This window comes from Alexandromys fortis, unplaced genomic scaffold (assembly GCF_014885135.2).
Source record: "Alexandromys fortis isolate MF-2015 unplaced genomic scaffold, M_Fortis_MF-2015_v1.1 scaffold_61, whole genome shotgun sequence".
NCBI lineage: Eukaryota > Metazoa > Chordata > Mammalia > Rodentia > Cricetidae > Alexandromys > Alexandromys fortis.
Genome location: NW_026067962.1, coordinates 2,079,030 through 2,103,507, shown reverse-complemented (window position 1 = coordinate 2,103,507; position 24,478 = coordinate 2,079,030). Strand labels below are relative to the sequence as shown.

At 35.0% G+C, this 24,478-nt stretch overlaps 1 protein-coding gene across 1 annotated transcript in view; it reads left to right on the top strand.

Annotated features, from left to right (window-relative positions):
- The window catches only part of LOC126508315 (solute carrier organic anion transporter family member 6C1-like), an 85,543-nt gene extending 64,201 nt beyond the window's left edge, over positions 1-21,342 (top strand). Inside the window, exons 10-13 of the mRNA XM_050153506.1 lie at positions 1,103-1,290; positions 14,882-14,946; positions 16,758-16,895; positions 21,335-21,342. Of these exons, the coding sequence (XP_050009463.1) occupies positions 1,103-1,290; positions 14,882-14,946; positions 16,758-16,895; positions 21,335-21,342 (399 nt within the window). The remainder of the gene's footprint in view (positions 1-1,102; positions 1,291-14,881; positions 14,947-16,757; positions 16,896-21,334) is intronic.
- The last annotated feature ends 3,136 nt before the right edge of the window (positions 21,343-24,478 follow it).

The following is a 24,478-nucleotide window of genomic DNA, read 5'->3' as shown; positions in this document are numbered from 1 at the left end:
TGTGTCTGGCTGGCTCTGTTTATTTATTTATTATTTATTTTTGTTCATTAGACTTTTAATGGATTCTTCTATTTCACCAGAAGATATAGAAATTTAAATGTTTTTATTTTATTTTGATTCAACTTTGATTAAGTGGTGTCTGTAATAAAATGCATCCATTGCTTTTAGAATTTCCAATTTTGTGGAGTACAGATTTTGAAACTATGCCTTTATGATGGTCAGAGCTTCCTTGGTCTCTGTTGTTATGTCTCCTCTTTCATTTCCTATTATATTAGTTTGGATATTGTTTCTTCTTTATTTAGTTAGTTTAGATAAGGGTTTGTCTATCTTGATTTTCTCAAAGAACCAGCTATTTATTTCATTGATTCTTTGTATTGCTAAATTTAACTTATATTTACATACCTTTATTTGTGCTTAATCTATAATCCTACACAATGATAAATTTAACTTAACATGATTATTATTTCTTAAATTTGTATCACTCTCTTCTTTTATAAGAATTATATACCCACAAACACCTATGAATAAATTAATTCATTTCCATGTAAAATATTAAAGATATTATAACTAATATTACATTTCTAAATAATGTATGGCAGGTCTAACACGAGTATATTCATTAAAACTAGACAATCTAATCTGTATGTGATTGCCAATGCCTTTAATCTCCATACTGTGGAAGAAGAGGCAAAAAGATCTCTTTGAGTTCCAGGCCAGTCAGGGCTACATAATGAAACCCTATATATGGAATGCTGAGAAAAGGAGAATATTCTTCAGCAGGGAAAAACCCACCAACTGGTTTTCCAAAACTTAAACGTCAACTCTAAAAGCATATCTACAAATAATACTATACAGATTGAGCATCTTACATTAAGAAAGAGGCTATGAATTTGAAAGGGGGCACAGAGAAGGCATTGGAAGGGCGAAATGAAGGGGAAAAGACATCATATTTTAATATCACTAAATTAAAAATACTAGCATAAAACAATCAAAACTCTGTGCAGTATCTCTTTCAATATTGATTTAATTTTATTTTTATAATACCAAAGCTATTGTCTCCTCTCTGTTTCTGAAATACTGTATTTATGTTCCAAATTCACAGACTTTTTACAATTGCTCTTGCATTAAAGAAGGATTGACAACTTCGGATTCTGAGGGTCACTTTATTGATGCCTCTTCTGGAAAATGTAATACCAATTGTCACACACTACCTTTGTTTTTTGCTTTTTACTTTTCTTCAATTATTTTTTCTAATTTGCCTAGTATACCTATCACCATGTGTATTCTTCAGTAAGTATGAAATTTTCATAATTATTATTTATTTAATATATAAGAATATATTTAGAAATAGTTCAGATTATTATAGTCAACAATTTTTTGTGTTTTATAGGATAATATTCATATTGTTAAAATTAATTTAGAATCATATTTTTTTTCTTTTTACTTGTTCATTATTTACATAACACATCATTGTTACATTTGGTCTCACATTAAAATAAGTGTACAGTTTTGGACTGTCACATATTACTTTCAAATTTTGAAGAAAATATGGATATCTGTTCACCAGTAACAAAATAAACTTAACAGAAAACTTAGGTTACATTTATTTTGTAAAACACACATGAAAAATCCATAAACAGGAACGTTTTCAACTGTAACATAAATGTTACTGTAAATTTGATTGGCTGGTATGGGTATTTAATGTAGTTCTTCATTTGAAACCTGGTTATGAGGGAACATTAGAGTCATTCACAGAAGAACACAGTAACTTTTATGATTTCAACTTATTGTTCTAAATTGAAGATCCATTTGTCATTCATGTGTTCTTCCAGAATAGTTTAAGTCTACCTAACATTGATTTTTATTCTAGGAACAGAATAAAAGGGCATATTCTAATCATTTTTTTAAAAAAGAATTTAACAACTTTATTTACATCCTAACTTTTTTTTTTAAGAACTGACAAACATAATGACAAAAAAAAAATGGCTTATTTCTGGCATGATCTCAATTATCTGTGGAATGAAGGTAAAGACAGAAATGTATAGAATATCCTAGCAAATATATGGTTCTGATGGAAGAGAAAGCATGCTGGAGAAGAAGAAGGAGCTAGGGAGGAGGGAAAATAGGGTTATTGGGTTGAAACACATTATATGAAGAATGTAATTCTCTACAGTAGACAAGCATAACTGACGACATACATGATACTGTTTTTTTTATTTTGTTGTAACTCAATCATTTTGTTTTTGCTTTTCTGAACAAGGTCTCCCTATATAACTCAAGCTACCCTCAAACATGTAATCCTCGGCTACTGCCACTCCCTTGCTGGGATTTACAATCAGATAGACATTTTTTAGGATAGTTTGAAGAGAGTAAGGAAAATGGAGTTAAAAGAAAAAAACAGAGAAAAGAAAATGAGAGTGTAATGATAATGTTTATAGAAAATATGATATAGCATATTTAGAAAGTACTTAACTTCCTAAATACTGGACTAGAGTTATAACTTTGATGGAATATGAAGAAATATGGAATCATTCAGATCCCAATTAACTTCTCAGATTTAGATAAAGCAATAGCCAGTTCCAGGAAGGACGTTTTCCAATAAGATCACATACATTAGAATATCAGTCATAAAGAATAAATTGATGAATTAATAAATTCATTTATTAAATAAATTAATTATGTATCTTAAAGTTCTAGGAAAAAGAAACAAGTACAGAGAAATAGAGGGTGAGGATGTAGTATTGTTTGAGTACTTACTTAGTATTTGCAGCACCACAGAAACTAGGAGTGTTGTTATACACCTCTAGTCCCAGCATAGGTAAAGTGGATAAAGACAGATCAATCAGGAGTTCAAGGTCAGTTTTGAAGGGAGATTGAAGACAGCCTAAACACAAATGAAATCAAAGAACAGAAAGCGAAAAAGAGTGAAAGAGAGAAATAGCAAAGAAAAGAGAAAAAAGGAAGGACAGAGAGAAATGTAGCAAAAAGTTTTGAGCTGAAATTAATTAAAGAGAGGCAAAAAGTTAATGCAGAAGATCAAAACAGAGTTGGTTTTAAGAACTCATAGATTATTATGAATAAAGATGCTATGCACATAGTTGTGCAACCAGATTAACTTATTTAACTTTAATATGAGATGCCTATCTTACTGCAACTTGATATACTGTGGTTGACTGATATCCATGAGAGGCCTACCATTTTCTGAAGAAAATTAGTGAAGGGGGGGGGAGTGGCTTAGGGGGGAAGGTAAGGTAGCATGAGAGAAGTGGGAAGAGGTGATGGAGGGAAAGCTTTGGTTGGTGTGTAAAAACAAATGAAGAAAAACTGTAGAGACAATATTGATGACATATGATTCAAATTAACAGTATTTGAGAATAGTAAAATATTTAAGTAATATATGAAAAGGAAATATTACAAAATATTCACCAAAATGGAGGGGATCACTAGGAGTCAATAAATACTCATAACATGTGGGATATTCAGAAGAAATGGATAAATTTCTAGTTATTTACTACCTGTAAAATTATCTAAAAACATATTAAAGGATTTAGATGGATTATTGCTATGCTACAAGGTTTTGGCATTATTAAAAAATAAAACAAAAATAGAACATTTCAAGTCAGTTCCATTCATATGATACAAAAATTTTGTATATGTCAATCCATAAGCATTGTATAAAAATAAAATAATGTATAAAACCATGGCCATCCATTAGATAAAGCAAACTATAGTGATAAAATAATAAACAGGTGACCCTCAGTATTCTATCTGAATGACAAAGGAGTAATACACAAAGTCAATACAGAAAAAGTTTGGAAAGACTATTAATGAATGTGAAAAACATCAAGGAATCTATCTCATTAAAAGTTCAAAATTAATGAGATATCAAGGAATAAACTTAAACAAGGAAGTGAAATGCCTTTATGATGAAGATTACAGAAAACAAAAGAAACTGAAGAAGACACTTGAAGATATTTTACGTTTATAGATCAGTGTTTAAAAAAAAAATCCTAAGTGGGACAGCTCTGCTGTCTCAAAGAAATCCAATTAGGTCAAATCAAACCAAATTAAAATGTTCCTCATTTTGTTAAATATGGCACTCTTGGGTGGCCTAGCACTAGGCAGGGAGACAGGAAAGTGGGGAGCACATGCAAACTCAGAACCATGTGTTTCTCCCCTGGGAACTCCCCTCCCCAATCAAATACCCTGTGGGAGTGGTCCTGACTCTCACCCAGGGAGGCGTCAGCACCTAGCATGCTGGGATTTGGAGTCCAGACTAATGCAACTCCCAGGATAAGGGGCTGGGATGGATGCCAGGGGCTGGGGCTATGCTCTAGAATTAACATCAGCAGAATCATTATTGGCTACATGACCATACTACCAAATACAACCTACAAATTCTTAAAAAATATACCAATGTGTTCTAATGGCATTGTTCAAAATACAAGGAAATATCCTAAAATTCACATGTAAGTGTAAAAGATTCTGAATAGTCAAAATACTAATAAACAAAAAAGCAAATGCTCAAACTATATGCAACTGTAAACTATGCAGCTAAGCCATAGTCGTACAAACACTATGGCCATAGTACAAAAGCAAATATGTATAGCAAGGGAAGAGAATACTGGACCCAAAACAAACCTGTATAGCAACAGATTTCAACAGGGGTATCTGAAATTTATGTTGCAGAAACAAATGTTTCTGTTGAATACAGCCTCTTCAAAAAATGGTGCTGAAAAAGTGGGAGTCCCCAGGCAGAAGAATGAATATTGTTGAAAAAAAAAAAAAACAAAAACAAAAAGAAATGTGAAATGAATCAAAGATCTTTATATGAAATGTCAAACCAATAATAACACTGTAAGATAGAAAATAACTGAAACATTTTTTAGAGGCAACCCAGGATATAAAAATAGGCAATGTTTTTCTGTAAAAGGATTCAGCAGTCCAGGAGCCAGAAGGAATAATTGACAAGTGGGATTTCATCATATTAAAAACCACAAAAGACATCTGTACATGAAAGAAAAAGACTAAGAGAAGAAGAATGTAGTCAACAGAGTGGGAGAAAATTATTTCTACCTATATGTCTGGCAGTAGTTTGATACTCAGAATATTTGAAGAACTCATAAAAAATGAAGCCTAAGAAATTCAGTGGACAAATGGAGAAATATGATGTACAGATACTTTAAAAAAGAAATACAAACATCCAATAAACACAAAGTAGAGATATCCAATAAAAACAGAAAGGGTCAAGAATTTTAATCATAAGGCAAATGTAAATCAGAATCCATTCAAATTTTTTATTACTCCAGTGGAATGGCTATGTTTAAGTAAAACAAAAATAATGTCTGGAGAAGATGAGAGAAAGACATCCCCTTCAGTTGATGGAAATATTGTTTTGAATAGAACCATGGAAATCAGTATCAAAGTTCCTCAAGAAGAATAAAAATAGAATTACCATATTATTCATTTGTAATACTGCAGGATATATATTTGAGTAATCAAAACACAAAAAATGACAGTACCTGCATACAGTGTTCCCTGAGCAGTGTTTACACTATTGCAAAATAACAATAGGATATGCATAATGGAGAATTTTTGTCAATAAAAATTAGATTATATAATTTGCTGGAAAGTTAACAGAACAGAAGATAATGAGGTTAAGTGAATAAGGTAGATTTGGAATGGCACACATTGCTTATACCATCTCATGTATGGAATTTATTTTTTTAGGTCATGAACTTATATAAAAATTCCTAGGGCCCATGAAGGAACCAGAGAGAAGAAGTTGGGGTAAGGATAAGAGGGTAGAACAAAAACTGATTGCATCATATACTCACAAGCCATTATTTTGTACAATTGCTATCTATAATATAAAATTTCAGAGCACGGTACTTGATGTCTATAAACTGAACACTTGTGAGGCAGAGACAGGTGGATCTTTGAGAGTTCAAAGCCGGCCTGTTTTATTTAGTGATTTTCAGGTCAGCCAGGACTTTATAGAGACGTTCCTTTATGAAGAGGAAACAAGAAGTAAAGAAATGAAAAAAGAAAAAATTAGGTAGGAATATGTTGCTAAAGTATACATCAATGGCCATAGTTTGCAATCTGTGAAGAGTGGAGTAATTCAGAGACATGTAGTTTTAAATATGTGAATTTACATAAGTCAATATTAGAAACAAGAAAGTAATTAAAGTGATCACCTTATAATAGAAGAAGAGTGGGAGAGGGGAGAAAATAACAGGAGAAGAACTGTAGAGAAATGAGAGCAGATATTAAAGCATAAAGATTTATGTACTATGCCTGTTTCACCTTGTTCTGCTCTTCAATATGGATACAGATTTATATTTAAAATTCTGAAATCTGGCACTCCCCAGCAGTCAAGATGGAGGTGAGAGACCTGGCTGTATTCTATACCACTATGGGCACCATCCACTGTATTCTGGTATTCTGTTTCCCAAAGTCCCACTCTACCATCCAAACCCACCTACCTCATCCACCTCCCTAAAGCTAACCCTCACCTAAAAACTCCAGCAAACTCCGTCAATACAAACACAACTTACACCAGTTGGAAGAACAGACTCCATATGTACAGGTACAGCACACACCAATCAGAAGAACAGAGGCTATGCTGGATTTAGACAATAAATGGCCACAAACCTCAATTGAGACAACCCTACTGGACCTGAAGATCTGTGAATCATTAGAATCCTTGGACATTCTCACCAAAAGCCAAAAAATAAAAGAGATAATAAAGGAACAAAAACCCCACCCAACAAGGATAACAAAAGAATCAACACCCATACCTATAATCATTCCAACCACAAATATATAAAGGCCAGTGTGAGAATACAATTAACAACAGAAAAAGCAATATGGTATCACCAGAAACCAGTGATCCTACAACAGCAAGACCTGAGCATTAGAGTGCAGCTGAAGCACAAGAAAACAAAGATAAATAACTTTATGAAGATAATAGAGGCCCTTAAAGAGGAAATAAAAAATTCTGTCAAAGAAATGGAGTAAAAGATAAACCAAAAATTGGAAGAAATCAATATATTCCTTACAGAAAGCAAGGAACGTACTGGCTTTGTGGGAACCTAGGCAGTTTTGATGCTCACCTTACTAGACCTGGATGGAGGTGGGTGGTCCTTGGACTTCCCACAGGGCAGGGAACCCTGATTACTCTTTGGGCTGACGAGGGAGGGGGAGGGAAATGGGAGGCGATGGCGGGGAAGAGACAGAAATCTTTAATAAATAAATAAATGGAAAAAAAGAAAAAAAAAACAAAAAAAAGAAAGCAAGGAAAGCCAAGATAAAAAAAAAAAAGATGTGAAGGAAATGGCTCAAGACTTGAAATTTACAATAGAAACAATAAAAAAAAATGAGGGAATTCTGAACATGGAAAATCTGAGTAAGGAACTATAGATGAAAGCAAGAATCACCAACAAAATGCAAGAGATGGAACAGAGAATCTCAGATGTTGAAGGTACAATAGCATAAATTGATCGATTGGTGAAAGAAAATGTTAAATCCAAAAAAATTCCTAGCACAAGCACCCATGAAATCTGGGACACCATGAAAAGACCAAACCTAAGAATAATGGGGATAGAAGTAGAACTTTAGCTCAAATGCACAGAAAATATATTTAACAGAATTGTAGAAGAAAAATTTCCCAACCTACAGCATGGCATGTCTATAAAGGACAAGAAGTTTAGAGAAAACCAAATTAAGTGGGCCAAAAAGGCCCCTTACTCCATAATAATCAAAATACTGAGCATACAAAGTAAAGAAAGAGAATTACAATCTGCAAAGAAAAAAATTCAAATAGCACATAAAGACAGACATTCAAGGAAGAAGTAAAGAAATTTAAAACTTCAGAGAATTCAATGAAAATTAATATCCAAGCATATGGAATACTTTGAAAACAGAGCTAGGAGGAAAGTTCATAGCATTAAGTGCTTACATTAACAATTTTGAGAAATCTTACACTAGGAAGTTAACAGCACACCTGAAAGCTGTAGAACAAAAAGAAGCAAACTGACCCAGGAGAAATAGATGGCAGAAAAAAAATCAAATCCATGACTGACATCAATAAAATAGAAACAAAGAGAACAACATAAAGAATCAAGGAAACAAAGACTTGATTCTTTGAGAAAATCAACAAGATAAATAAATACTTAACCTGACTAAAAGGTAGACATAGAATATTCAAATTAACAAAATTAAAGCAAAAAGGGGGATGTAACAGACTTTAAAATTTGTCTGTTTAAAATTTCCTTAGGTTGTACTTCAAAGTTCTGCATTCTACAAATTTTGAAAATCTAATATAAATTGACAATTTTTATGATAGAAACAACATACCAAAATTAATTAAAAAAAACAGACAATTTATATAGACCTATATCCCCTAAGAAAGTAAAATTAGTCATTAAAAGTTTACAAGACAAAAAATGCCCAGGGTCAGAAGGATTTGATGTAGAATCTTACCAGACTTTCAAAGAATAGTTAATAGCAATATTCCTCAAATTGTTCCATACAACAGAAACAGAAGAAACATTAACAAATTCTTTTTATAAGGTTACAGTTATCCTGATATGAAATCACACAAATATGTAACAAATAAGGTAATTATAGACCAATCTCCCTCATAAACCTTGATGCAAAAATACTCAATAAAATACTGGTGAACTGAATTCAAGAACACATAAAAAACCACATCAACCATAATCAAGTAGGCTTCATCCCAGAGACGCAGGTATGGTTCAACATACGAAGATCTGTCAAGGTAATCCATTAGAAAAACAAACAAAGAAAAAAATATGTTATCATATTGTTTGAAGCATAACAGGTCTTTGACAAAATCCAATATGGTTCATTATACAAGTCCTGGAAATAGTATGATTATAAGTTACATAACTAAGCAGAAGAAAGGTAGGCTATAACAAGTCTATAGCCAACATTAAATAGAGAGAAACTCATGGCAATTCCACTGAAATCAGCAAGAAGTTAAGGTTAAATACTCTCTCCATGCTTGTTCATTATAGTACTCAAATTTTAAGACAGAGTAATAAGAAGACAAAAGGAGATCAAGCAGATACAAATTGAAATGAAAAAACTCAAACTTTTGGTATTTTCAGATGATATGATATTATACCTAAATGATCCCAAAAATTCTACAAGTGGAATTCTACACCTGAAAAAAAAAAAACCTACAGTGATATGGCTACATAAAAGATTAACTAAAAAAATCAGTACCCTTCCTATATACAAATGATAAATGTTCTGAGAAAGAAATAAGGAAAACAATACACTTCACTGTAGCCACAAATAATATAAAGTATCTTCTGATAGCTCTAACCAAACAAGTGAAAGATTTGTATGACATAAACTTTAAGACTCTGAAAAAAGAAATAGAGAAGATATCAGGAGATGAAAAGATATTCCATACTTATGAACTGGTAGGATTAACATTGTAAAAAATGGCTATCTTACCAAAAGTAATCTACAAATTCAATGCAATCCTCACCAAATTTCAACACAATTCTTTACAAACCATTAAAGAACAATACCCTTAAAGAAAAATAATTCATATGGAAAAACAAAAATCCCAGGATAGCCAAAGCAATACAATTCTGTACAAGAAATGTAACATGAGGGTCTGCTTGTTGGGGTTTCTGTCCTGCCCAGTTCCCACAGCCAGTAAGCCCCCAAAGAAAATAACACAGAGGTCTCCATTAGTTATAAACTGATTGGTCAATTAGCTCAGGCTTTGTATTAGCTCTTATAACTTATATTAGCCCATTATTCTCGTATATGTTAGCCACATGGCTCAGTACCTTTTTCAGTGGGGCAGGTCATATCCTGCTTCTTCGGTGATCTTGGAAGAACTGAGAGAATTCCTAGAATTCTCCTCTTCTCATTGCCCTGCCTCTACTTCCTGTCTTGTTAACCTGCCTATACTTCCTTCCTGGCCAATCGGCGTTTATTTAAAATGTGATTGACAGAATACAGACTATTCTCACACACTAAATAAAGGAACTTCCTGAGGGATCACCATCCCTGACTTTGACTATAGTATAGATTATAGTAATAAAACCACATGATATTAGCATAAAAGTAGATAGGCTGATCAAATGGAATCAATCAAAGACCCAGAAGTAACTCTGCACAGCAATGAACACCTTATTTTTGACAAAGAAGCCAAAATTATATAATAGAAAAAGAAGGTGTCTTCAACAAATAGTGCTTACACAAATGGATGGTTGCATATATAAGACTGCAAATAGATCTTTATCTATCTACCAGTACAAAACACAAGTCCAAGTAGATCAAAGTCCAGAACATAAATGCAGTTACACTGAAGCTGAAAGAAAAAAAGTGGAAAGTTTTGTTGAACACATTGTCTTCGTGGGGGACAACTGCCAGAGTGGAAAAACAGTAACACAGACACTGAGATTGAAAATGAATAAATGGGACCTCCTGAAACTTAAAAGCTTATGTAATGTGACAGACACTGTCAAAAGAACAAACGGCAGCCTACAGAATGGCAAAAGATTTTCATCAACTTCATGGCTGATGGAATGCTGTTCTTTGAAATATATGAAAAACTAGACATCAAAATATTAAATAATCTATTTAAAAATGGAGTATAGATTTAAAAGAAGAATACTTATCAGAACAATCCCCAATGTCTGAGATAAACTTAAGAATTGTTCAGCATTCTTTGCCATCAAGGATATGCAAATGAAAACGACACTGAGATACCATCTTACACCTGTCAGAATGGCTAAGGTCCAAACAACTTTTGACAGCCTCTTTAGAGAAGATATGGAGCACTGGAACATTCTTCCACTGCTGGTAGGATTGCAAAGTTGTACAGTCACTTTTTAAATCAGTGTGTTGGTTTCTCAGAAAACGATCATCAATATACCTTAAGACCATTATACACCAATCTTGTTGATATGTCCAAAGCGCATTCAATCATAACACAAGGACACTGCTCAACTGTGCTCATAGCAGCATTATTTGTAATATCTAGAATCTAGAAACAACCTAGATGCCCTGCAGCCAATGAAAATGTTATATATTTATTTACACAATGGGGTATTATTCAGCTGTTAAAAATAATGACATCATAAAATCTAAAGGCAAACAGATGGAACTAGGAAAAATCATCCTGAGTGAAATAATTCAGATCCATAAAGACAAACATGGTATATTCTCACTCATAAGTGAATAATCTCTGTAAAGGATAACCATGCTACATAATGCATATCCACAAAGAAGCTAGATAAAAAACATGCATGGGTTTCCTTGGGACTGAGAAATAGAGGAGATATCCTGGGAAATTTGGGGACAGTGGTGTCATGGGATGGGGCATCAGGGGGATCAGTATATAAAGTTTCAGGTGGGGGCAGGTTAGTGGTGGGACAGAGGGGAGAATAATGAAAAAGATGTCTTAATGATAGGGCATTTCAGGGTTAAGTTGATCCCTGTTGCCAGGGAAACTCCCAAGAATCCACAAGAACAAAGCCAGCTAAGACTTCTGGCAAAAGTGCAGAGGATTCCTGAATTAGCAACTACAGAGTGAATTTCCTGTCCCGACTGCTCAGTACCAAATAACTACTCTGAACCTTAACATTAAGTATAAATGCTTGGTTAATAGCTTAGGCTTGTTACTAACTCACTCCTATATTTTAAATTAGCCCATATTCCTTACTTACACTCTGTCATGTGGAGTTACCTTTATTAGCATGAAACATTTATTTCCTGTTCCCTCAGTGTCTACCTTGTAGCCCTGACTCTGCCCTACTTCTATCCATCATTCTCAGTATGGCTCTCTCACCTTTTTCTCTCCTGTTCAGCTCCTGGACAGTTGGGTTCTTTATTAAACAAATAAGAGTAATACATATTTCAGTGTACAGAAAAATTATTCCACATCAGGCCATCTCCTGCAGATTGGTATCTGCCCTAATCGTCATCAGAGAGATTCATAGCCAAGCATTGGCCTGAATTCTGGGATTTCTGTTGAACTGAAGAAAGAGGGATTGTAGGAGTCAGGGGAAGCTAATGTCTTCACTGGGGAACCCACAGAGACAACTGACATTAGCTAATGGATGTTCATGGACTCTGGAATGACAGTTAAAGAGGCCTCATGGACTGACATAGGCATTCTAGTCACATACTCTCTGCATGTATGTGACTTTGTGTTGCTTGGTCTGTTTGTGAGGTTCATTGTAGTGAGATCAGGACCAATCCCTGGAACTTGAACTGGCTTTTGGGAATCTATGCCCCATTTAGGGTTGCCTTGCCCAGCCTTTATACAGGGGAGGATTAGTCCTGCCTTAACTTGATGTGCCAGACTTTGTTGACTCTCATTGTAGGCCTGTCTTTTTCTAAATAGAGATAGAAATGCTGATTGATGTTTCTGTTCAGCCTAGTCCTGCAGTCCCAAATAAAAACACAGAGGCCTATGTTAATTATAAACTGATTAGCCTTTTAGCTCAAGCTTCTTATTAACTCTTATAATTTATGGTCGCCTATAATTTTGTCTGTGTTAGTCACATGGCTTAGTACCATTTTCAGCAAGGCATTCATATCTTGCTTGCTCTGTGTCTGAGTGACAATGGCAGATTGACTGTTTCTCTTCCCAGAATTCTCCTGTTCTCATTGCCCTGCCTCTACTTCCTGCCTGGCTACGGGCCAATCAGCATTTATTTAAAATACAAGTTACAGGGTACAGGTCATTGTCCCATATCACTCCCCCCCTTTTCTTTAAACAACAACTCTGAATCAAATCTCCTTTGTTTAGCTTTTCTCCTGACCATTATCCATAAAAACTAGTAACCAACATTCTAAACAAAGACAAACATATATAATCAAATTTTGGGAATGTGGGCATAGTTTTCAAGGCTATTTCCTGTTGATTATGGGTGCTGATAATCTTATGGGGATCTAAAAAAAATTTAGAATTATGATCAAGTCCTGACTGGAGTATTTTGTGAGGCTTGATCATCTCAGTCAGCAGTCTTAATGCTGTTCTGGATATAGAACTCATACATCTGGGTCATCTGCTACAATTGGGCATTTCTCAATGGGTCTTCCTTGATCAAACCTGTTGCTCCTTTCTCAGCATTCAAACAATCCAAAGAGGCTTTGACAATTGGGTCCAGTCCATTCCATAGCTTTCTGAAAGTTTAGCCTCAAAGCAGAGGTACCAGATGGAGCTGTGCTTATTGCCACAACTCTATGGCATTTCAAGGTCCCTGCCACCACCAAGAAGCATGCTTTTGGCAATTCATAAACGCCTTTTAAGTGTTTGATGGACAAGGCCTCTTTTAACGGGGCTGCAATATTTTGCAGCTAAAGCTGAGTTAGGAAGCCTCTCTTAACTGAGACATATTTACCTCTAGCAGACAGAGCCCACCTGAGAAAATGCTGCTATTAAGAAGCCATGTTTAACTCTTCTTCTTCTTCTTTTTTTTTATCTAGAATAACTTCCCAAGCTCTTTCAGGCTTTCAAGTAAATTTGGTCGGCCAACAATGGCACACCATTCTGTTGTCTGAGGTTTTCTGTCCTGTCTGGTTCCTGCAGTTGTTAAGTCCCAAAGAAATCACACAGAGGTCTACATTAACTATAAGCTGATTGGCTCATTAGCTCAGGCTTCTTATTAACTCTTATAATTATATCAACCCATTATCCTTATCTATTTTAGCAACATGCTCCATAGCTTACTTGGCGAGGCAGTCATATCTTCCTTCTTTTGTGTTTTGGACAGGACTGCAGAGAGAGCTTTCCTCTTCCCAGAATTCTCCTGTTCTCATTGACCTGCCACTACTTCCTGTCTGGTTCCCCACCTATACTTCCTGTCTGGCTACTGGCCAATCAACATTTATTTAAAATATAATTGATAGGATATAAACCACTGTCCCACAGCAGTAAAATTTCTTGACAAAATGCTGACTGAATAATATACCTATACATGATTTTTCTTCTTCAAAAATAGTTAATCAGTAAGAAATACATATATCTTCCTGCTTATTTTCAACATTCTCATACTAAAATACATATAATGGACTATGGTTGTTTTTACCATTTAATATGATCTTTTCTTCTTCCCAACAAGCCCCTTCTTTAGTGCCTTCTCTCCATGTGTGACTTGCTAAATGGATTAGAGTTGTTTGAATCCTTGCAGGTGGATTCCATCTATTTAAAATGATGCAAAGTTAGATGTCATCTATTTAAATTTTGAGTAGTGATGATAATAAGGTAACATAGGAAAGAGAAAACACTCAGAAACTAGGATTATGTAAGTAAAGCTGAATAAAGTTGCAACCACATGTAGGTTGGATGTAAGGAACACCATTGCACGGTGTGGTATGTAGCCACCTTGCACACAAGGGACTAAGAGTGAGAAAGAAACACCTGTAAGGAGGACACCTTTCTGTGACACTCAGTCACCCTGAGTAACTATGGGGAGGAAGCGTGAAGACGGAGACTTGACTTCAACCTTCTTTTTCTTTCAAGGTAACATTGCTGATATAGTTTTTGGAGTACAGAATCCAAAACACTCAGCAAACTAGAAAAAATGTGGAGTGTTGAAATGGATTCTAAACAATCCTTGGCCTGGTAGCATGAGGAAAGATGAATTGAGAAGCAGGTATCATTTCAAAAAAGGAGGCTTAGGGGCATCTAGTTCATGAAGTTCCTTCTTTTTCGAAGAATGAAGAGCTAGAAAAGAATAAAGAAATAGGAAAATGGAAAGATTTACTATGTCTATATTTCAAATTGAACTTCTGTTAACTAGCTGATGATCTGTAATATCACTATATATATTATATATGTGTATGTATAAGTAATACCATTACTGTTTGCTTTCAGAGTTGTACCTACTCATTTAAATTCTCTGGGCATGGGAGTGACCTTTACAATATGGAGATTCATTGGTTTGTATTTTCAATGTACCAAATCATTCATTTTTGATACATAAATTTACCTATATATGTATTAAAAAACTTAAAATAGAGAATAATGTGAGATAGGAGGTTGACACTGCAGCAGGGTCTGCTGTTAGCTAGGTAAGAACTTCTTTTTCTCCTCTATCAGGCTGCATAGTGCCTTCCAGCATTGTGAATGTTAGCCAGCTAGGAATTTAGGCCTGTTTTCTCTGTGTCTTATAACCACAGAGTGTGGTGTCTTAAGTAATAGGGTCTTATCATTGGGTTATGGTGGGAGTATGATCACTGTCATTAGACTGTATTGTTTCAGGTGCCATCCATCCTCCATGACCAATACCCAAAGAAGAGGAAAACTCTACTTGGCACTGATATTTTCATTTAACATACATGTCTTCAGGGAGCAGGAACATTTACTAAAGTGGCATACCTCTGTTCAAACTCAGAACTAGATCTTACTACATGACTCAGATATACCACTCCTGGGCATATAACCAAAGAAATGTATATGCTATTACAAAGATATTTGCATATTCATGCTCATTAATTTTATAAACATTATAGCTAGGAATAGAGTCAATTCGGACGGTCTTCAGTTAGTAAATGGGCAATGAGAATGCATGCATGCATGTTTACATATGTACATATTACTCCTCTAAAAAGAAAAAGTGACATTGAGAAACTTTCAGGCAAATGGATAAAACTGAAAGAAATTATACTAAGTTATGTTATCCAGGTCATAAGACACAATTCAGAATGCCCCATCTCATGTGAATATAGCTTCCATTCATTTCCATTTTAATGTAAAATACACATGGAAACTTGAAATGATTCATTGCTTGATAGGATGCATTTGGGAAGGAGAGATAGCAGAATATAGGTGAGATGAAAGGAGAAAGTGAGAATATCGGGAAGAGAAGGGTTCAGACAGGAAGTGAAATGATGGAGCAGCAGGAAGATGAGTGTGAGAAAGTATTAGACAAAATGAAGTCTTTATGAAGAAGTTATATGGGGAGCAATGATCTTGCAATTTGAGGACAAGTATAATAAAAGGGAATTAATAAGACTCATGCGATATAAAAGACAGAAGAGGAATACTGGGTAGTAATATTTAAGATAATTGGGATAAGATGGATGAGAGAAGAAATAGGGGATGAATCCAAAGCTAAGAATTATAGAAGATTTATGATATCTCACCAGTTTGTAATCTAAATGAAAATAAAAGACATGAATAGGTAATGTATTTTATTTTACACGACAGTAGCACATTGTACCATGAAGTAATGTGTATGTGCGCATGTTTGTGTGAGTGTGTACAGTTTGGTGCCATAGGTAGTTTCATTCATCCACTGGAGAATCTTGGACTCTTCCTGGGAGTGTGGGAAGAATACTGTAGAGACATAACTGAATACAGTTAGAAAACATTAGGTCAACTTCAGTCATTAAAATGCTCATAGTTGTGTATTTTTCCAGGTACTATTAGCAAAGTCATGTAGTTTACTTCCTTTGTTCTCAATATTTCCTCCTAAGTATCCCATGCAAATTTAACACGTGCTGTAAGATACCCTGTAAACAACAACGTAGACAATTCTAAAATCATTTCAAATTGCTGATAATTTTATACATTTAGGGTTCAGTATATTGATTACCAGGGTTAATAAGCCAATTTATGAAAAACTATTACAGAATTTTAAATGATGTGGCTAGGGAATTGTGTGTGTGTGTTTTTTTTTTTAAGAAAAAAATTATACAAATCCTGGTCAAAGTGTTTTTCTGAAGAACTTATAAACATTATTTCATAGCGTCCGTCCCTATACCACTGATTTTTAAAAAAACATCAACTGAAGCTTGCATTTACTGGAGCATTAATGAATGTGGATTCAGAGGACGTTGTTGGATCTACGATAAATCAAAACTGACTTACATGATGATGGGATTATGTAAGTGATGTGAACTGTGTAAATTTTAGTTGATAAAATTGTTTTTACAATTTTCAATTGTTTATAACAAGGAAATAATTATCATGAGTAAATACTATACTAATTGAAGAGTTATACAATTGTTTAGGATGTATTTTATAAACTGTACTACAGAATTTATGTAGATACTTACAGTTTTATTCTAAATGCACTAGATTTCTGTGTTTTTGTTTAAGAGTGAATGCTAATTAGTATAATTTCAATTTGTTAACTGATTTTGGTTATACGATGATACAACCAAATTGATTTCTGCTATGATTTTTTCAGTTTTACAGTATTAAATACTGTGTAACTTTGAATAAAAGTTATTAGAGTTGTAAATAATATCATCAAAATCTTTCTGAAAACTAAACTTCACAATTTCACCTTTTATGGTAATATAAGTCACATATTATGTTAATTTTCAGTTACTGAAAATCTCACAAAATTTCTTAATATCTTTCTTCCAAGTGTATTTCAACGTGTCATTGCCTTGGGCACAGAGTAGGTGTTTGTTTCATAAACACAAAACAGAGAATGTGACCAGGGTACAAGACAAAGACATGAACCCTCAAGTTTCCTCCCTGCCCCAGTGAAATATTTCTTCCATTGGGGCTGCTCCACCTCTGAAAACATTGCTATTCACCAGAAACCAAATGTTCAAATCCCTGAGCCTATGGGGACATTCTCATTCAAACTACTACATTCTACTCCCTGGTTCTCATAAATAAGCCCATGGCTACATCATCATATAAAATGCCTTTAGTTTACCTTTAAACATCCTCATTCACTTCAACAGTCTTAACACCGTTTCAGTGACCAAATTCTCTTTGAGATTCAAGGCAATCCTTTAGCTGTAACCCTATATAAAGTCAAAAGAACAGTTACATACTTCCAGTCTACAACACACATTATACACATTACTTTCCCAAAGGGAGTGATGGAGACATAGAAAATAACACACCAAAGCAAGATCAAACTGAACCTTTGAAGGAGGAATTTACAATCCCCTCACTTTTGAATCTTTTTATTTTTTAACTTTTATTTTTCTATCATGTATTACAACCTTACCAAAATTTCCCCTATCTCCACTACTCTGAGTTCCTCCTCCAACCTCCCCTCTCCCCAAGATCAACTCCCCCTCTGTTTCCTTTTTTTAAAAAATGTATTTTATTTTTCCTTTTTAGAAAGAAAACAAACTATCTTTTTTCATCTTACATCTTAACTCTCTGGGAAGAGTTAGGAAGATGAGAGGGGAGGTAAATATATGAAATGTGTGAAATTCCCAAATAATTAATAAAAATATTACATTATAAAGAACCTTAATGACTTATATGTAAAAAAAATCATACACCTCTAACAGAGACACAATGAGACACTAGGAATGTTAATCATTCATGGCTAAACTCAAAGGCTACATGACACAATGGAAATTCATACTTTTAATGAAGTTGAAGAAACTTCCACAGTGGACTAATGGGGCTTCAGTCATGGTCCCAGTGCCAGCCCACCATCTATATGGCCTGAAGATATTAAAGAGGGATTACAGAAAACACACAATTCCTGCGTTTTATAGTATATGCCATTTTGAATACTATGGGGAAATATGCAATGCTCTTTTGCCCTACCCAGAATGCAAATCATCTCTTTATCCAAGTATCTTATCTTAAACCTGATCTCCCATGAACACTGTAGTGAAGAATGCCTCCTCATATAAAGTTTGCTTGTGATTTTGAAAATCCAATAGAACCCACAGTTTCTCTTTTGACCTCTTTTTTGTAGTTCATTTGCAACTTTTTCTGATATTGCTTAGTATTTCTGTCTTCTCTGGCTGTGTATTGTTTACCGTAGACATCCATTTCCAAAGCTAAACTTGGCATCGCCATATTAGGCCTGTTCTATGTGGGCTCCAAACTTGTAGCAGATTTCAGGCTAGTCTCCCTGGCTTTGTTTTAAAAAAAATATTGAAGCTATCAAGATACCAAAACTACTTTTTGCATTTCACTCCCCTGGACATGGAGGACAGATTAGTAAGATCTGCTTTCAACATAGCATTGGAACTTAAGTCTAGCTATGGCTATTTAGTGGTACTCACTTGGAAGCATGGAGAGAAAGTTTCCCTAAACAGCAAGTCCATCAGAGTTATGACGCTTAGACACTGAAGAAGCAAACTTGTCTCCCAAGAGTTCTGAAATGTTCTCAAGACCCTTTGTCATTGTTCTCATGGACAATGACCCACTCCTGTTTAGTCACACTAATCTCATTAGCAAATGCTCGCTTGGCCCCACTTCTCTTTTCTTCTTCCAAACATTTGGTCTTGCTCTTTCCTGACCAGGCTATGAACTCACCAATTCTTTCCATTCAGTTTCCTTTTGTTCAACTGTGATTCTGAATAAAAAATGCTAATATGACCCACAGCACAGTCTTACCCTTTTGTTGTTTAAATCCTGCCCTCTCAGTGTTTGCACGTGTCTTCGTATTTCTTTGCACTCCTTGTTCTATGCAATCATTCCATTTCAGTCTTTGTGAGACTATAACACACTGCTCCAGTTACAAGTTCTTCTGGGATAAAAGTTTGGTTTTCACTTCTTGATTCCATCTGCTATGAAAATGGACTCAAGGCAGATTCCATGCTACTGCCATGATATTCTTTGCTTTGCATGTTAATGTTTTATTTCTTTATCTATTAAACATAGACATTTCAATGTCTTGTCTGAATTTTTCTACTGTTATTAGATGAATTTCTTACCAGCACTATACTCTTCTTGGAGACAATACTAGATATATTTTCTTAATTCATTTTTTTCTCAAACTCTATGCTTCCAAAGGAACATTAGAGCCATTCCCTACTTATATTTTTTATTGTAATGTTACATCTGTTTCACAAGTACATGTATCATTAAGAAAATATCCCTTAAAACAGATGAGGTATTTCATAAATGGGTAATATTTATTAATGTTTCTTGACTTGTGAGATGACTGTGCTAGATTACTAGTATTATTTTGATACAACCTTTGACTCTAATTAACAGGGTTATTTACTTGTTAAGTTTAATTGCATTTATGTAATATAATTTTTACAAATTTTAGAACAAAAATAAGACCTATGAAAGTAATTATGTTTTCTATAAATTAATATTTAAATAGCTACATGAAGGTTTAAGAAGGCTTCTGTTCCTATAGATGGTTAAATTTTGAAAATATAATTTATTTATGTGTTTGCAAATTAGCAGAATTCATAAATATGTTAAACATTACTCTTTGTAAGCTATCTGATGAATATGAAAAAATTTGTAAGCATTTTAAATATTTTGATGTAAGTTTATAATAGTAATTATATTGGCAATTGGGAGATTAATATTTTAAAATTTAAACTATATCTTTTTTCAAGTAAATAATTTTTTTCAAAACATTTGTTAAAGTTATAGTTACACTCCATTCTTTCTTTTTCATTTAGGTCTTGGTTTTAATTTATCTACAGTCTTAATTAGTATTCTTACACTTTTCATCTTTAATAGAGTTGTGAAAAGTAGCGCTGACAGTGTGGTCGAGATTTCTAACTGATTCTTCTTTGGGTAAGAATTGTATACTTTCCCTTTGTCAATGGAATATCATTTTGATAGCCTTTAAAATGGTAGTAAATATCTACATTTAAAATATGCTTAAAATATGCTTAATGTAATGTCACAAGATTTATTATGAGGATAATATAGACTGTGTTTAAATTATTAAAGGTATTATGAAATATATGCATTTTTAACTCGTAGAAGATAGTCTGTAGCTTTTTGGTTCCAGTCCTGAAACTAGCTCTTGTAGACCAGGCTGGCCTCGAACTCACAGAGATCCACCTGCCTCTGCCTCCCGAGTGCTGGGATTAAAGGCGTGCGCCACCACCTCCCAGCTACTCATAGAAGATATTATCAACCTTTTCCCCTTTTCTTGGAATTAGATTATTTTCTCTATAATCTATCCTGACTATAGTTTTCCCTCCCTACACTCCTCCCAGGTCCTCCCACCTCATCTCCCCTCCAGATATACACCCCATTTCTGTCTCTCATTAGCAAAGAGAAGACTTCTAAGAGGTTGCAACCAAACCTGGCATAATAAAGTGTAATAAGAGAAAAGAAAAACCATCATACCAATGCTGTACAAAGCAACCCAACAGAAGGAAAAGAGTACCCAAGAGCAGGCACCAGAATCAGAGACCTATTTCATCATACACTCTTAAGCCCCATAAAAATATTATGTTGAAAGCTTTAATATAAATAGGGAAGACCTGGTGGAGTCAATTGTAGAACATGTGCTTCCTGCTTTGGTCTCTGTGAGTGCTTATGAACTTTGTTGATACAGAGGACCATTTTTGTTTCTGGTGTCCTCCATCTTCTCTGGCTCTTATACTCTTTCTGTTCCTGTTTCTCTAGGTTCTTGAGCTCTTAAAGAAGGGATTTGGAGACATCCAATTTAGAGTTGTCTATTCCAAGAATTCCCCCCACTCTTTAATGTCTGGATGTTCGTTTGTGGGTCTGTGTATCTGTTCCCTTCTGCTGTAGGAAGAAGTTTCTCTGATATTGACTGAATAAGACACAGATATTTATATATAGCAGAATGTTTCTGTGAGTTCATTTTATTTATAGATTTTTATATTAAAACAAGTAGGGTTTGTTTTTAACCCTTGGTCTCTAGGCTGTCTATTCTGTCTAGTCAAGCAGTGTCAGGTATGAGTTCTGTTTCATGGAGTGGGCTTTAAGTCAAATCAGATGTTGGTTGGCTATTCCCATATTTCTGTGCCATCATTGCCTTACCATATGTTGCAGATAGGATTGATTATAGGTCCAAGAATTTCTACTGCCCTATGGATTTTCGATATCATCTCTCAAATGCCCCACAAATCCATCTGTACCTTCTTGCATTCCTCAACTCAATGTGTTCTCCATTCTTTTCCACTTGATCCTCACTTTCACATCCCCACTGGCACCCTGTCTGCTGGACAAAATCTGTTCTATTTTCCCTTCCCAGGGAGATCCACACATACCCCCACCCCAGCTCCTTCCTGGATACATAACCTCTGTGGTGGTTTGAATGTAAATGGCCCCCCTATAGACTCATAAGGAGTAGCACTATTAGGAGATGTGGCATTGTTGGGGTCAGTGTGGCATTGTCGGAGGGAGTGTGTCACTGGGGGTAGGCTTTGAGGTTTCAGATGCTTAAACCAGCCCCCCCCCCATGCTGCCTGCTGATCAGATGTAGAACTCTCTGCTATCTCTCCAGTAACCTGTTTGCCTGTATGTCACTATGCTTCCTACCATGATCATAGTGGACTAAACATCTTAATCGTAAGCCATCCCCAATTATGTGTTTTTCTGTATAGGAGTTGTCATGGTCACAGTGTCTCTTCACAGCAACATAAATTTTAACTAACATACCCACTGCGGGTCTACAGATTGTAGGCTGGTTAACATTTATTCAATGGTTAATATCCACATATATGAGAAAGCATACCATATTTTTATTTCTAGGTCTGGGTTATCTCACTCAGGATGATTTCTTCTAGTACCATTCATTTGTCTAAAAATTTTGTGTTGCTATTTTTTTTAACAGCCGAATGAGTTTTCCTCCATTGTGTAAATGTACCACATCTTCATTACTGATTCTTCAGTTGAGGGAAATCTAGGCTGTTTCCAATTCTTGGCTATTATGTATAAAGTCACAAAGAGCATTGTTAAGTAAGTGTCCTTGTGGTATGGTGAATCATTCTATAGGACGATGCTCAAGGTATTAAAACTGGATCATGTGAGATTTATTCCCACTTTTCTAAGGAACTGCCATTTTGGTTTTCATATGGTTGTAGAAGTTTGCACTCCCACCAACAGTGGCTTTGTGATTCCTTTATTCCACATCCTACAGCATGTGTGTTATTGATCTTAGTCATTATGACAGGTATAAGACTGATTCTCAAAGTAGCTTTGATTTGGAATTCTCTGATGGCTAATGATGTTGAATATGTCTTTAAGTGTTTTCAGCCTTTTTCATTTCCTTTATAGAGAATTCTGTGTATATCTCTAACCCATCCTTCAATAGGATCATTTTTTTTTCTTTTACAGATTCTTTTCTGGATTTCACACTATAATTTCCAATACCATTTATCTATCCATCTCCTCATATCTATCCTCTTCTTTTGCCACCTCCATCAAAATCAAAGCCAAATTTAAAACAAAGAAGAAAATAACAAAACAAAAATTAAAACAAAAGCAACAACAGAAAAAAAAAAAGAAGAATCTAGTTGTGGAAGTTGCATTGTGGCCTGTTGATTCACATAGTTTATCCTTTAGTTCATTCATCTGTACTTGCAAATGTTCACTTGTCACATGTCATTAGTCTGACTTGAGGCATCTGGTTTCTGCTACACCAGTAATAAGGGCATCTCATTGGGGGCTCACCTCAGTTAACTTGTTGTCCCGTGTCGTGAGGATCCCGCAGTTTTGGATCTGTAAGGTCCTCCCATCTTCACAGGCTCCAACACTTCATAGATGTAGTGGAAATTGGGGCGGGCCAATCCTTAATTCTAGTTATGAGGCTGGGTGGTAAGCTGGGTTGGTCAGCTCTGTAGCTTTCTCTCACTGTCACTACCTGGGCAAGCTCTCCAGCACTGCCATGGCTAGATCACCCAATGCCATTTCCAGCAAGTAGTGGGGCCAGCCCCCCTGCTCTTGCGACCTCAAAATCAGATGCTCCTCATTTATGTCACCAGTGACATCTCTATTGTCCATGCAAGGCATTGCGCTGTCTCTACTGATACTTAAGGGGAGTGTGAGTGGATAGATAGTAGGATCCGTTTTCTGGCTTTCATGCCTTCAGGCTTGCTCACCTGTGTCCCTGACAAGAGGGTCCACTCTATTATGCTATCAAGGTATGATGGTCAATATACAATTTAAACTGTAGTTGTGTTTCTTTTAGAAACATGGATGCTCATGTGTTTGCAGCATATATATTAAGAATTCAAATGTCATCCTTCTTGAATATTTTATTTGATCAATAGATAGTGTCTTTCCCCATCTCTTAATAATTTTGGTTTGAAGTATGTTTTATTAGATATTAAAATGGCCACATGAGCTTGTTTCTTAGGTCCATTTGCTTGGAATATCCTTTTTCCAATCTGTTCCCCAAGGTAATGTCTATATTTGTTGTTGAGGTATGTTTGTCGCATTTAGCAGAAGGACAGATCCTGTTTTCACATTCATTCTCTTAGTCTTTTATCATTATTGGGGAATTGAGGTTGTTGATATTGAGCGATATCAATGGCCAATACATGTTAATTCCTATTTATTGTTGTTGTTGATGGTGGTGGTGGTGGTAGTGGTGTGTTTGTGTGTGAGTGTGTGTGTGTGTGTGTTTAGGCTTCCCTTTGTTTTTTTCTGGTGTGGGATAATTTATTCCCTGTGTTTCCATGGTGTAGTTAACCTCCTTAGATTGGAGTTTTTCTACTAACACTTTCTGTAGAGCTGGATTTGTAGATAAATGTTGTTTAATTTGGCTTTCTCAAGAGATATCTTATTTTTTCATCTATG